The sequence below is a fragment of the Rhinolophus ferrumequinum genome, chromosome 17, assembly GCF_004115265.2.
Source record: "Rhinolophus ferrumequinum isolate MPI-CBG mRhiFer1 chromosome 17, mRhiFer1_v1.p, whole genome shotgun sequence".
Lineage (NCBI taxonomy): Eukaryota > Metazoa > Chordata > Mammalia > Chiroptera > Rhinolophidae > Rhinolophus > Rhinolophus ferrumequinum.
The window spans coordinates 5,314,931-5,325,554 of NC_046300.1; the positions used below are offsets into that span (position 1 = coordinate 5,314,931).

The window sequence follows — 10,624 nt, forward strand, 5'->3', positions numbered from 1 at the left end:
CCCATCTGTGAATCCACCAGGCCCAGTTGGGCCTCAGCCCCTTGCACATGCCAGTTCTGGAGCTTCAGGACCTTTTGGGGGGACGTGTCCAGTCTCCTGCCTCTAGCACCATATTGATCCGGTTGTTTTCTGGGCATTTTAGAAGCTGATGGAGGAGTTCCAGTAGCTTTGTCCAACCTCTCCTTGGTTCAGATGTCAGGGAAGTCTTTGAATGTCTCTCCACTGGTTCCTCCTGCTGTGGCTATAACCTAGCGCCCGCCCTGCTTCGTCCATTCCTTTGGCTGTGAGCCCTTAGCGCCCTCTTTGTGATCCTGCCCATCTCTGCTCTGTCCTTGGCTTGGGCATCATCCATGGGTGTCCAAACCACTGGGCACTGGAGAAGCCCTCAGAGATGGTCCAGGGTCCAAAGGGAAAACTGAGGCCTAGGGAAGGGTAGGTGTGTGCACAAGGCCATGTACAGTTAGGCCCAGAACCCAGGATTCCTAGATCCCAGAAGCCTCTGGGCCTCACCAGGCTGCAGGCCCCCTTTCTTCCCATTCCAGAGTCAGAAGTCTAAGCAGGACACCTGCCACAACCTGTGCAGGAGGCTGGACAGATCCCTTCTGATACCAGCCTCTTTTCTCCAGTCTCAGTTCAGCATATGAGACAAATCTCCTCTCAGGTGGCCTTTGGCATGCTGAGGTTCTCCCCTCCTGCCAAATCCGGATCTTGTTCTGGTGCTTCAGCGGGGCCTAGGGCAGGGCCCTCTGGAGGTCCCTGGAGGTGCTGCAGGAGTGCCCGCGGGTGCCAGACCCGCAGAGTGCAGGCTCGCGGGGGCCGACGCAGTGCTTGGCGGGCGAGGCGGCCCAGTCCCCGGCGCACCGGGCGCTGCAGCAGCCCATACAGGAAGGGGTGAGCCGCAAAGGCCGAGTAGGCTACCCAGGTGACGGCCGCCTCGGCCGCTGCGGCCTGCGCAGCGGGCGCCAGACACGCACAGCCGTATGGCAGCCAGCAGGCTGCGAATTGGCCCACGGCCAGTGCGGGGGCCAGGGCTGCTTTGCCCCCCGGCAGGCGAGGCCGGAGGGGCGGCAGGATGGAGAGGCGACTATCCAAAGAGTCGGAGCGCGGCCGGGCTCCGCGCGCGGGCGGCAGGGGCCCCAGGGCAGCGCGGCGCGCCACCAGGAAGATGCTGCCATAGGCGCCGAGCAGCAGGAGGGCGGGTAGCGCGAAGGCCAGCATCGCCCAGAGCGGTCGGAAGGGCCCGAGGCCCCCGGCCAGGACAGAGCAGCGGGCTGGGGCTGGGGGCGGTGCGGGCGGCGGCCCGAGCATGGAGAGCGCGCCCAGCAGCGCCGCCGCGGCCCAAAGGGCCGTGAGCACGAGGCAGGGCGGAGGCCGTGAGCCGGGCCGCAGCGGGTGCACTATGAGGCGGTAGCGCGCGAGGCCCAGCGCGGCTACGCCGAGCGTGCAGGCCGGCAGCAGCGCAGCCGACAGGAAGCGCGCGGCGCGGCAGGGAGCGGGGCCCAGGCGCAAGCGGCCCAGCCCCGGCGGCGGCGCGGCCAGCAGGCCCAACGGCATGATGGAGGCGGCGGCCAACAGGTCCACGATGCACAGGTGCATCAGGTAGAGCGCGTCGCGCAGTCCTGGCGTGCGTAGCACCACGACCAGCAGCACGCCGTTGCCCAGCAGCGCTGTCGCCTCCACAATAACTGCCAGGATCAACCCCATGGAGCCTGAGACTTCGGTGGCGTTCAGCCCTGTGGTGTTGGCCATCTGAGAGCTCAGGCTTCACCCTGTGCTGAGATGCAGAGAGCGAAATGGAATGCCCCCCTTCCCCGTTCCCATCACCCGTTCCTTGCTCCTTTGGCCCCTCACCTCATAGGCTGCCCAGGCCCTGGCTCCGCTGCCCAGGCGGCCATGCTCTTGGGGGCTTGGCTGGCCCCATGGAAGGATGCAAGGCTGGGACTGCAGCTCTCTCCTCTGTCCCAGTAACTCAGCCCCTGCTGGAGATGGTACTGGCTGTCACTCTGATGTTGCTCTTCACAGACACACAGAGCTGGCAAGGGAGGGGCAGGACCTGGCACCAGCCCCCTGGTCCTAGCAGCTGCCAGCTGGAGGCTGGAGGCTGTGCTGTGAAGTGTTGGGGGTGCCTCTGGAGGGGGCCTAGACTGAAAGGAATGGACTGAAAGGGCGAGGCCATCAACACTCCTGAGTACGCAGTTTTGTATAGATTGGACTTTTGGGGACTATGTTAATGTCCTATATTGAAAAATAAATCAGTGAAGATGAGGAAAACCCCCTAAAAGTGAATATAAGCAGAAACAAATGACCCCACCTGTATTTCAAATGAATAACATGACCACACTGAAGGGAATTAAGTAACTAGTCCATGTAACATTTGAATTGTGTTCAAATTCATTGACCTCAGTCTAAAGACAAAAAAAAAAAAAAAAAAAAAAAAAAAAGAGAGAATCTTGAATAAAATTCCATAAATCTTGATCCCTGCTTAGAAAGTTTGTTTTTTATAATGGCATGGGTGTAGCAATTCTGAAACTCCTTTTTGTGTGGGATTGAGCAAACAAATAAATAGATTGATGTTGATGGAAACCAAGGTTCTTATTGTTAGAGAAGGGAAGTATAAATATGGAATTGGGGGAGAATGGAAGATCCCTGTGGCGTTGGATTGGAGCTGGAGAAATAGATGCAGATGTGTTTGTTTATGTACATACACATACTTCCTAGCTTTCTTGCAACAAGTAGGTATACAAGAGTATACCTACTGCCCAAATCTTGGATTCTAAATACCATTTCCTGTTCTAGGGAACTAGGGCTCCTTGGAGAAATGGCTGATTCCAGGATTGTGTAAGATGAGCCTGGAACATCTTGTGATGCCAGGAAGTCAGGAAGTGCTCAAAAAATGATGGAGACACAGGGGTCAGCTTGAAGGACCTTCTTCCAGCCGAATCTGGGACAATTTGAGGCTCAAAATAAATAATGATAGCAATGGATTATAACCCATTGCCTAAATAAGAATCCACAAATCAATTCTGATGATAAAGGGGAATATTAATTAATAAGTAGAAAAGAAATAATAGAATTAGATAACTACCATTTGCAACCATATTAGCAAAAATCTATTCAGGTTATTGATTTAAGTAAAAATCATCAATGGATGTTCAAGCTAGTGGTTGACAGATGATAAAGAAACATTTACACTTCAAAATATTTGCCCACAGATTACTGATTAATTAAAAATCAGAGAAATGGTAACTTTCCAGTGGAGAAAACTGGTGGCACCACCTTAATTAAGCCATGAAAATTAGTTCACATCACCAACAATGGAACATGTCCCTCCTGATAGAATGCCCTGAGGACACATCAGGTATGTTATGTTTCCACCCAAACTGCAGTACCTGAATGTAATCATGACAAAACATCAGACAAACCCAAACTGAAAGAGATTCTATAAAATAACTGGCCTGTACTCTTCGGGAGTTTCAAGAATGTCAACATCAGGGCAGGCCCAGTGGCTCAGGCGGTTGGAGCTCCGTGCTCCTAACGCCGAAGGCTGCCAGTTCAATTCCCACATGGGCCAGTGTCAGATGGCTCAGTTGATTGGAGCATGGGCTCTGAACCACAAGGTTGCCAGTTCAACTCCTCGACTCCCGCGAGGGATGGTGGGCTGCGCCCCCTGCAACTAACAACGGCAACTGGACCTGGAGCTGAGCTGTGCCCTCCACAACTAAGATTGAAAGGACAACAACTTGACTTGGAAAAGTCCCGGAAGTACACACCGTTCCCCAATAAAGTCCTGTTCCCCTCCCCCCCAAAAAAAGAATGTCAACATCATAAAAGAAAGAAAAAGGCTGAGAAATGGTTTCAGACTAAAGGAGACTGAGAGACATGACAACCAGATGCAGTGTATGACCCTGGCCTGGGTCCCGACCTCTCTAGTCTGGTACCTTGTGTTTGGATAGAGTCACCTGGGGTGATAACGGGCACTCCTTCCATGATGGCAGAGCTGAGCCCCTTGGGTATATGCTCAACTTGTTTATCATGTTCAGATGTAAGACACCCATGGATGTTTGATGGCAAGACATGAGAAATGCTTGATATGCCTGGCCATGTCTGGGCTAAAGGACCCAATCACCAGGAGGGTCGCCAAACGACCAACAGTTCTGAGCTGACAGTGAGGGTCACTTTTGAAGGCTCAACGATCCGAGGAGGCGGTTTGTTGCAGTGACGGACGTCGATGGACCCGGGGGTGAGTGTGGGACCCACATCAAACCTGGAGTGGGGCTGGAGCTGCCGTGTGATGTGGTGAGAAACGAGACCCAGGCATGGTGTAGCCGCAGCACAGACAAGCAGAGACTGGGGGTGAATGGACGAAATGTTTAATAAACTTGCCTGTGCATGCCTCAAGTTCAGCCTACCTTGGTGACCACACCCCTTGGTCTGGGCCAGGGTGGATGGGCAGGGTGGGCTGGGGGAGGGGACGTGGGATCGCGCCCACTCTCAGCCTGTGCCCCTTTCACTACCCAGCCTTGACGAGGCCGCTGCATCTGTGTCCCAGTAATAATGCCTTTCCATCACGCAGTCACCTTAGGGGCAAGACTGTGGGGCAGAGCAGTGCCAGGTTGGGCAAGCATTGGAGTGGGGGGGATCACTGTCTGGGACCCAGCAGGGAGATCTGGGAGCAAGAAGGGGTGATATAGGGGCACCAGAGATGGGCAGGATTTGGGATAACAGTCTGACACCCCCCCTCCGGAAGGGCCCCGGGTGGGGGGTGGACAGGGACACAGGCAGCTCAGAGGTGCACCTCCAGCAGGTACCGCAGGCGGCACTGGCTCTCCTGGTAAATGAGGTACTCGCTCTGGGAGAATGTGGAGTTGCCGAACTCTGGGCAGGGCACAGGCCGGCCCTGGGGCACCGCCACTTGCCGGCCGTCCAGCTCCAGCTCAGTGTCCTGGGTCGGATCTGCAGTGCACACCAAGGGTCACTGGCCCTTGGCCTTACCAGCAAGTCCTACCCCTATGTTCCCCACTTCTGCCACAGGGAATGCCTGCTCATTGCCAACTTGCCAACCTCCAAACCACGGCATAGACTGGGCCTTCTGCCTGGACTATCCTCCCAATGCTTAGTCAATGACAGGGAGGGCTCTTCTTTGAAGCCCTCCCGGATGCCCAGAAATGATTTGGTGAATGACTGCAGTGAGGAAGCCTGTTTCTTTTTGTGCCTCTCCACAGCCCCTTCTCTGCTCACCTCCTCACTGAAAGCGTCCTGATCACCTATCTCAGTGCCACCTCTATCCTCAGGCCTGTCCAGCATCTTGGGACTCACCGGGCTCTGTGTGGCCTCGGGCGATGACACTGTCGAAGCCGGGGGGTGGCTGCTTCAAGCTGGGCTCGTCAGTGGTGATGTGGTGCTCTTTGCCCAGTGCCACCTCACCCAGGAACATGTAGCCAATGTGGTGGCCCCCGCAGGACATGCCAGTAACTGGGGGACACAGAGGCTCAGGCTGGGAAACTCAAACCTCCACTGTTATCTCCTTTGATTCTGCTGCCCCAGCTCAGAAAGGTGCCCACTCTTCCCCCATCCTTGAAACACCCCCTTGTCCTGGCCTTGCTCCCCCACTCCTCGGCTCCCTGAGGCCAGGCCTCTGCAGCCCCCGCCGCCCTCACCAAGGTCTGCAGTGGCCTCCCAGTGATCAAATGCGGAGCGGGGGCTTTTCTCTGTGACCTGCTTTGCTGATTTTGCCACAAGCGTCTTTTACCTCCTACGCTAGGACACCTTTGCACTGGCTCTCCTGAGGCCATCCTCCCCTCCTTCTTAGGCTCTGTGCCCTCCTGCTGGACCCCTTGGCCTTGGGCAACCTCAGACATCCTAGAACTTCAGTCTCATCTGCTCTTGGACCTTGGTCTCTTGGATGGGTGGGTGGTGGTGGTCTCAACTGATGGCGTCACGCTGGGCTGAGGAGCCAGTCTGGGGGTCATCTCAGTGAGGGGGACTCTGGACAGAGTCATCAGACTGCCCATCTCTGGTGCCCCCATATCACCCCTTCTTGCTCCCAGATCTTCCTGCTGCGTCCCAGACACTCCAGTCTTGGGGGTCATCAGACACCTTTGACCTTTCCCATGTGCTGCCATACATATTGTACACATTGCTGTCTTGGATTCTCTTCTCCCCACCCCCACTGCCCTGGCCTGATGACAGCACCGCCCCCTGGAGCCTGTGGCCTCTGCCACTCTCCCCATGGCTGCAGCCACTGAGATCCTGCCATGTACACGTCCAAATGGGCTGCCCATCGCTCTCTGGACAAGGCCCCCTTTACAATCCCAAGCCCCCAAGCCCCTGCCACACCAGGCATTTGCTCTAAGCTTTACTATCAGGACATGCTCAGAGGCCCTGACAGCACAGCCTCCCCGCCTCTGTGCCAACCCCGGGCCGCTTCACCTAGAAGGTTCCTCTTTCACCTCCTTCCCAGGTCTGGTTGGCACGATCACCCTATCTGCATGGCATGGCCTTCTCTAGGAAGCTGTAGCTCTGGGTCCCCCAAACCCCAGGAGGCTGCACAGAGCACTCTGGTCAGTAGCCTTTCAGGGTTCTTCTCCAGGAGCCCCCACGAGCTGGGTAAACACTGTGCCCCATCTTCCTCAGTCCCCACACCGTCCCAGGGCTCGGCCCGAGGGCGCCTCACCATAGCCAGCGGACTTGCTGTTCTCCGAGGCGAAGTAGATGCCTTTGCCAACACGACCACCGGAATGTGGCATGATGCGGAGTCCACTGGTAAGGATGGCGGCCACCACAGCCACGTTGGTGCCATGCCACAGTAGCCTCCGATTACCCAGCTTGGAGTGGGCCTGGAACCTATCTCCCTGAGCAGGGAGGAGGTGGCAAATAGGAGGGCAACGCCATCCCAGCTCAGGTGCTTCTCCCTGCTGTTCAGACGACCTGGCCCGGGGTCCCTCGGGTCACTCACACTGCCACACACACACTCACACACACACACACACACTCACACGACCTGGGGCTGGCGGAAGCTGGTCCATGCTAGGACAATTCACTAAAAAGCAGATAAACCACGGTCATCTCACTAAGAGTGAGGGTGGTGACAGGGGAGGGAGGTGACAGGTGGGGGACTCTGTCTCACCTCTCCTTGTCGGTTCACTTTCCAAACATGTTGAAGAGTAGGGCACCTGTAGTTGTTGCCAGTCTGTTTTAAATAGGTATGAATCACCTGCAGGGGGAGCAGAAGCTGAGTGCCGAGGGCCAGAGACCTGTGGATGAGCCCGCGTTTGTTCCGCCCATTCCAGAGCGCTCCTCAATCCAGAGAGACGTGGGGAGAGAAGGCCAAGGGAGAGGGACTCCTCTGGGCATCTGGAGGGCAGATGGGCAGAGGGGCGGTGCTCACTGCTAGCTTGGCTCCTCTGGGGTCCCAGCCTACCTCGTATTCGGGCGCCTCTGGGTCCAGCAGCTGGAGCTGGCACTTGAGGAGCTGGTAATTTCGGTCCAGTGGGTGTGGCACCTCCTCCACCTTCTTCTCCTCGGGGGCTGCCTGCAGGGTCTGGGCCAGCTCGATATCGGCCAGCACCTAAGGAGGCAGGCACTGGCAGCTTGTCTGTGCACTTGACTTCCGGGCTCCCCTCTCCTTCCCACATGCCTGGGACCATGGCCCCCCACTTTTCTGTCCACCTGCTCACTCTTGCCCCATCTGTCCGTCAGGCCTTCTCCTCCCATCCTTTGGCCTGCCATCGCAGTCCATCTCACGGGGCCTTTGGTCCCCCATCTCCCTTGCACAGTCTGTCTGTGGGGTACCCCCACCGCCTGCCCACCTGCCGGCCCTCACCAGCAGCATGTCCTTCTTGGCCTGCAGAAGCTCGGAGGAGTTGATGGGTGGAGGCCGGTTGCGGCCAAAGTTGTGGGGAATGACGGTGTAGAAGTGGGAGGACAGCTCCTCCAGGCTGCGGCCACCGTCGGTGGGGGCTTTCAGGGCCACCTCCAGTGCCTCCAAGGCCTCAAAGCCCCGGGCAATCTGCTGCTTGCTCAACTTTCCCAGGGGCATCTTCTTCACATCTGGGGAGATGGGGAGAGTGGGGAGACTCAGCCCGTGCCACCCCTCGGCCCTGGCCACCCTGCCTGGCCCCTCTCCCCTCACCCAGGTTCATGAGGGCCATGGCGTCATTGAACATATCCTTGCTGAAGATGTTGGCAATGAGCTTCTGTGTGGCTGCGTCCAGGGAGCAGGGCCGCACCTGCTGAACCGTGGTCTTCACTGGGCCTCCGTCCACCTAGGGCAGAGGGCACATGTAGAGGGCAGGGGCAGCCAGGCAGGGCACCTGCTCCTGGAGCAGAGCCAGGCAGTAGACGCAGATGGACCAGACTGAGGTCAGAGGGGGCTGGTCTGTGCCTGAGGTGGCACAGCTGGGAGTGGCAGAGCCCAACAGGCTGGGCCTCTCTGTCCCCTCTCTCAGCCCAGGGCTCATCCACCCTCCCTCGCAGCCTCACCTGCACCACAGCTTCCTGGGCATCGCCCTCTCCGTGCACTTCGATAAGTGTGTACTTGCCCGGATGGGCCACAAACTGGTCTCGCTCTGCCCAGCTGTTCTTGGTCTTGTCCCGAAATTTCTTCTCAAAGTCCTTCTTTGCATCCTCCAGTGACGTGTAGGAGCTGAGCTTTGACTGGCCCACCTCTCCCTGCAACCAACAGCCTTCAGGGGATGTCCATCACACTGCCCACCATAAACACTCATGCCCGGCCCTGTGCCGAGTGAGCTGTGGGGACCCTGGGCAGCAGGGGGCAGAGGTGCTGAGCCAGGAGAGGTGGAGAGGAGGCAGGTGCGGGGTAGGCAGGTGGCACTCACCACACGGCCCCAGCGGTTCCAGACGACGAAGCGCCCACCCTCTTCCAGCAGCTGGATGATGTAGAACTTGTTGTTGTTCTTCCCGATGTTGGTCTGGTTCAGGGTACAGTCGTAGTCTTCATGCACCTGGGGCCGGAGGTGTGTGAGGAGGTCAGACTGGCGTGCGCTGCCCTTGGGTGGGACAGGGTACACGGCTGCACACTGACAGGGGTCTGATGGCGACAAGAGGCAGACTGTACGGCAGGGGGCCGGGCCCTGCCTGAGAAGGCTTGAGGGGGTCATGGTTCTGCCTAAGGGATGAAGGCTGAGGGGACATGGCTAAACTAGTGGGGGGTGTTCTGGGAGGACACTCTGTGTCCTGGGTGGGGGCATCGGAGGGAGACATGGTTCTGCCCTGGGGGTGTGGCAGGGATACAACCCTGCCCTGTGAGGCCTCTCAGGGGGACATGGCCTTACCCTGTGGGGCTGCTTTGAGGGGACAGCGGTGAGCCCTGGGGAGGCTGAGGAAGTCTGAGCCCTGCGTTATGTGTGGTAGGGGAAGGCCTGAGCAGCTGAGAGGACTATCCTGGGGTCTAAAGAGCAGACGTGACCTGCCCGGATCTGAGGGGATACAGCTGTGCCTGTCCTGTGGGGTCTTGAAAGAATACAGCTTACTTGGGAACCTTGAGCTACGTGGCCAGAGCCAAGCCCTGGGGCGTGGTCTGAGTGTATTTGTCCCTCGGAGTGAGCAGGCACCAGGCCTGGCTCAGGACTACAGCTTACCTGGGTCCCGGGGCTGCGGCTGAGTGGACATGCGGGGTCCACTCGGATTATGCGCTTCTCTGTGGGTGCGGCCCTGAGGGCCTCAGCAGTAGAGTGGAAGCTGTCCTCCTCTGCCTCCTGCTTCTCCTTTTTCTTCTCAGGGCCCTCAGGCTGCACAGGGAGCTTGCGCTTGGGAGCCATGGCTGTTCTCAGTCACCGAGGGGGACCTCAGGCCACCATGGTCTCTGTACCCACCTGTCTGGTACAGCACAACTTACCCCAGGTGACCTCCCACTGTCTACCCCGCCTTCATTCCCATTCTCAGCCCCAGACCAAAACCAGTTCTCTGCACCCCAGATCCACCTCTGTCCCCAGTCACGGGGGCCAGGCCAGAACCTTCTCCTGTCTGCCCACTCCAGGCAAGGCAGAGTGGTTCCTTCTCCTCTCTAGCTCTCCAGTGTGTAGGTAGGTGGTGGAGAAAGTGAAAGGAGACTCTTCCCCTCTCTCCTCTGGGCTCCTCCCATGTCCAGAGCACTCTTGGGGCACTGCATACTTCTGCCCAATCTCAGCTACCTCAGACCTGGCATGGCTGCTGGGCTGAGTCATCCCAGCTATGGAGGAGAGTGGGCCGTGTCTGCTGGGGGTCAGCACCCCTGGGGCCACATCTTGCTCTCCATTGCTTGGGACCCTGTGGTACAAAAACCCTTTCCAATAGGCTCAAAAGTTCTGGGGTGCCAGCCAAACACCCAGACCAGTGGACTTGAACTGCCAGCAGTCAAGGGCAGTCCCACCCTGCCCTGCCCTGTGAAGAGCCGTGCGTGGGCCATAAGGCACTCACCTAAGAGAAGCAGGGACTTGGGAGAGGTGGTGGCACCGGGCCCAGTATCAGAACCTCCCACAGCAGTCCCAGTTCTAGGAGGCCGTCTAGCAATCCTCTGTCAGCCTTAGGTGTGACCTAGGGAGGGACTTCCTGACAAACGACAGAGGCTGGGAAGATTGTGAGTGGTGGTGGTGAAGGATTCCAGCTATTTGGCTACTAGTTGGGT

General features: G+C 57.8%; 2 protein-coding genes across 6 annotated transcripts in view; both read right to left on the minus strand.

Annotated features, from left to right (window-relative positions):
• Positions 1 to 82: 82 nt before the first annotated feature.
• Positions 83 to 1,974, minus strand: GPR62 (G protein-coupled receptor 62). Its single transcript, XM_033131517.1, has 2 exons — positions 1,852 to 1,974; positions 83 to 1,774 (listed from the first exon to the last, which is right to left on the minus strand). The coding sequence occupies exon 2, from the start codon at positions 1,747 to 1,749 to the stop codon at positions 658 to 660; it is 1,092 nt and encodes a 363-aa protein (XP_032987408.1). The 5' UTR covers positions 1,750 to 1,774; positions 1,852 to 1,974; the 3' UTR covers positions 83 to 657.
• A 2,380-nt stretch (positions 1,975 to 4,354) lies between these two features.
• The window catches only part of LOC117036875 (protein mono-ADP-ribosyltransferase PARP3), a 40,273-nt gene continuing 34,003 nt past the window's right edge, over positions 4,355 to 10,624 (minus strand). Inside the window, exons 1-11 of one of the 5 annotated variants that reach the window (XM_033132285.1) lie at positions 10,417 to 10,618; positions 9,600 to 9,833; positions 8,838 to 8,963; positions 8,482 to 8,670; positions 8,132 to 8,264; positions 7,823 to 8,049; positions 7,421 to 7,567; positions 7,127 to 7,213; positions 6,674 to 6,851; positions 5,317 to 5,472; positions 4,355 to 4,953 (exon numbers count right to left, since the gene is read on the minus strand). In XM_033132285.1, coding sequence (XP_032988176.1) covers positions 4,784 to 4,953; positions 5,317 to 5,472; positions 6,674 to 6,851; positions 7,127 to 7,213; positions 7,421 to 7,567; positions 7,823 to 8,049; positions 8,132 to 8,264; positions 8,482 to 8,670; positions 8,838 to 8,963; positions 9,600 to 9,779 — 1,593 coding nt within the window. In that variant the 5' untranslated portion in view covers positions 9,780 to 9,833; positions 10,417 to 10,618 and the 3' untranslated portion in view covers positions 4,355 to 4,783. Of the gene's footprint in view, positions 4,954 to 5,316; positions 5,473 to 6,673; positions 6,852 to 7,126; positions 7,214 to 7,420; positions 7,568 to 7,822; positions 8,050 to 8,131; positions 8,265 to 8,481; positions 8,671 to 8,837; positions 8,964 to 9,599; positions 9,838 to 9,941; positions 10,068 to 10,416; positions 10,619 to 10,624 lie in introns of those variants that run through there. The other 4 variants (XM_033132284.1, XM_033132286.1, XM_033132288.1 and 1 more) reach the window with 4 other exon arrangements.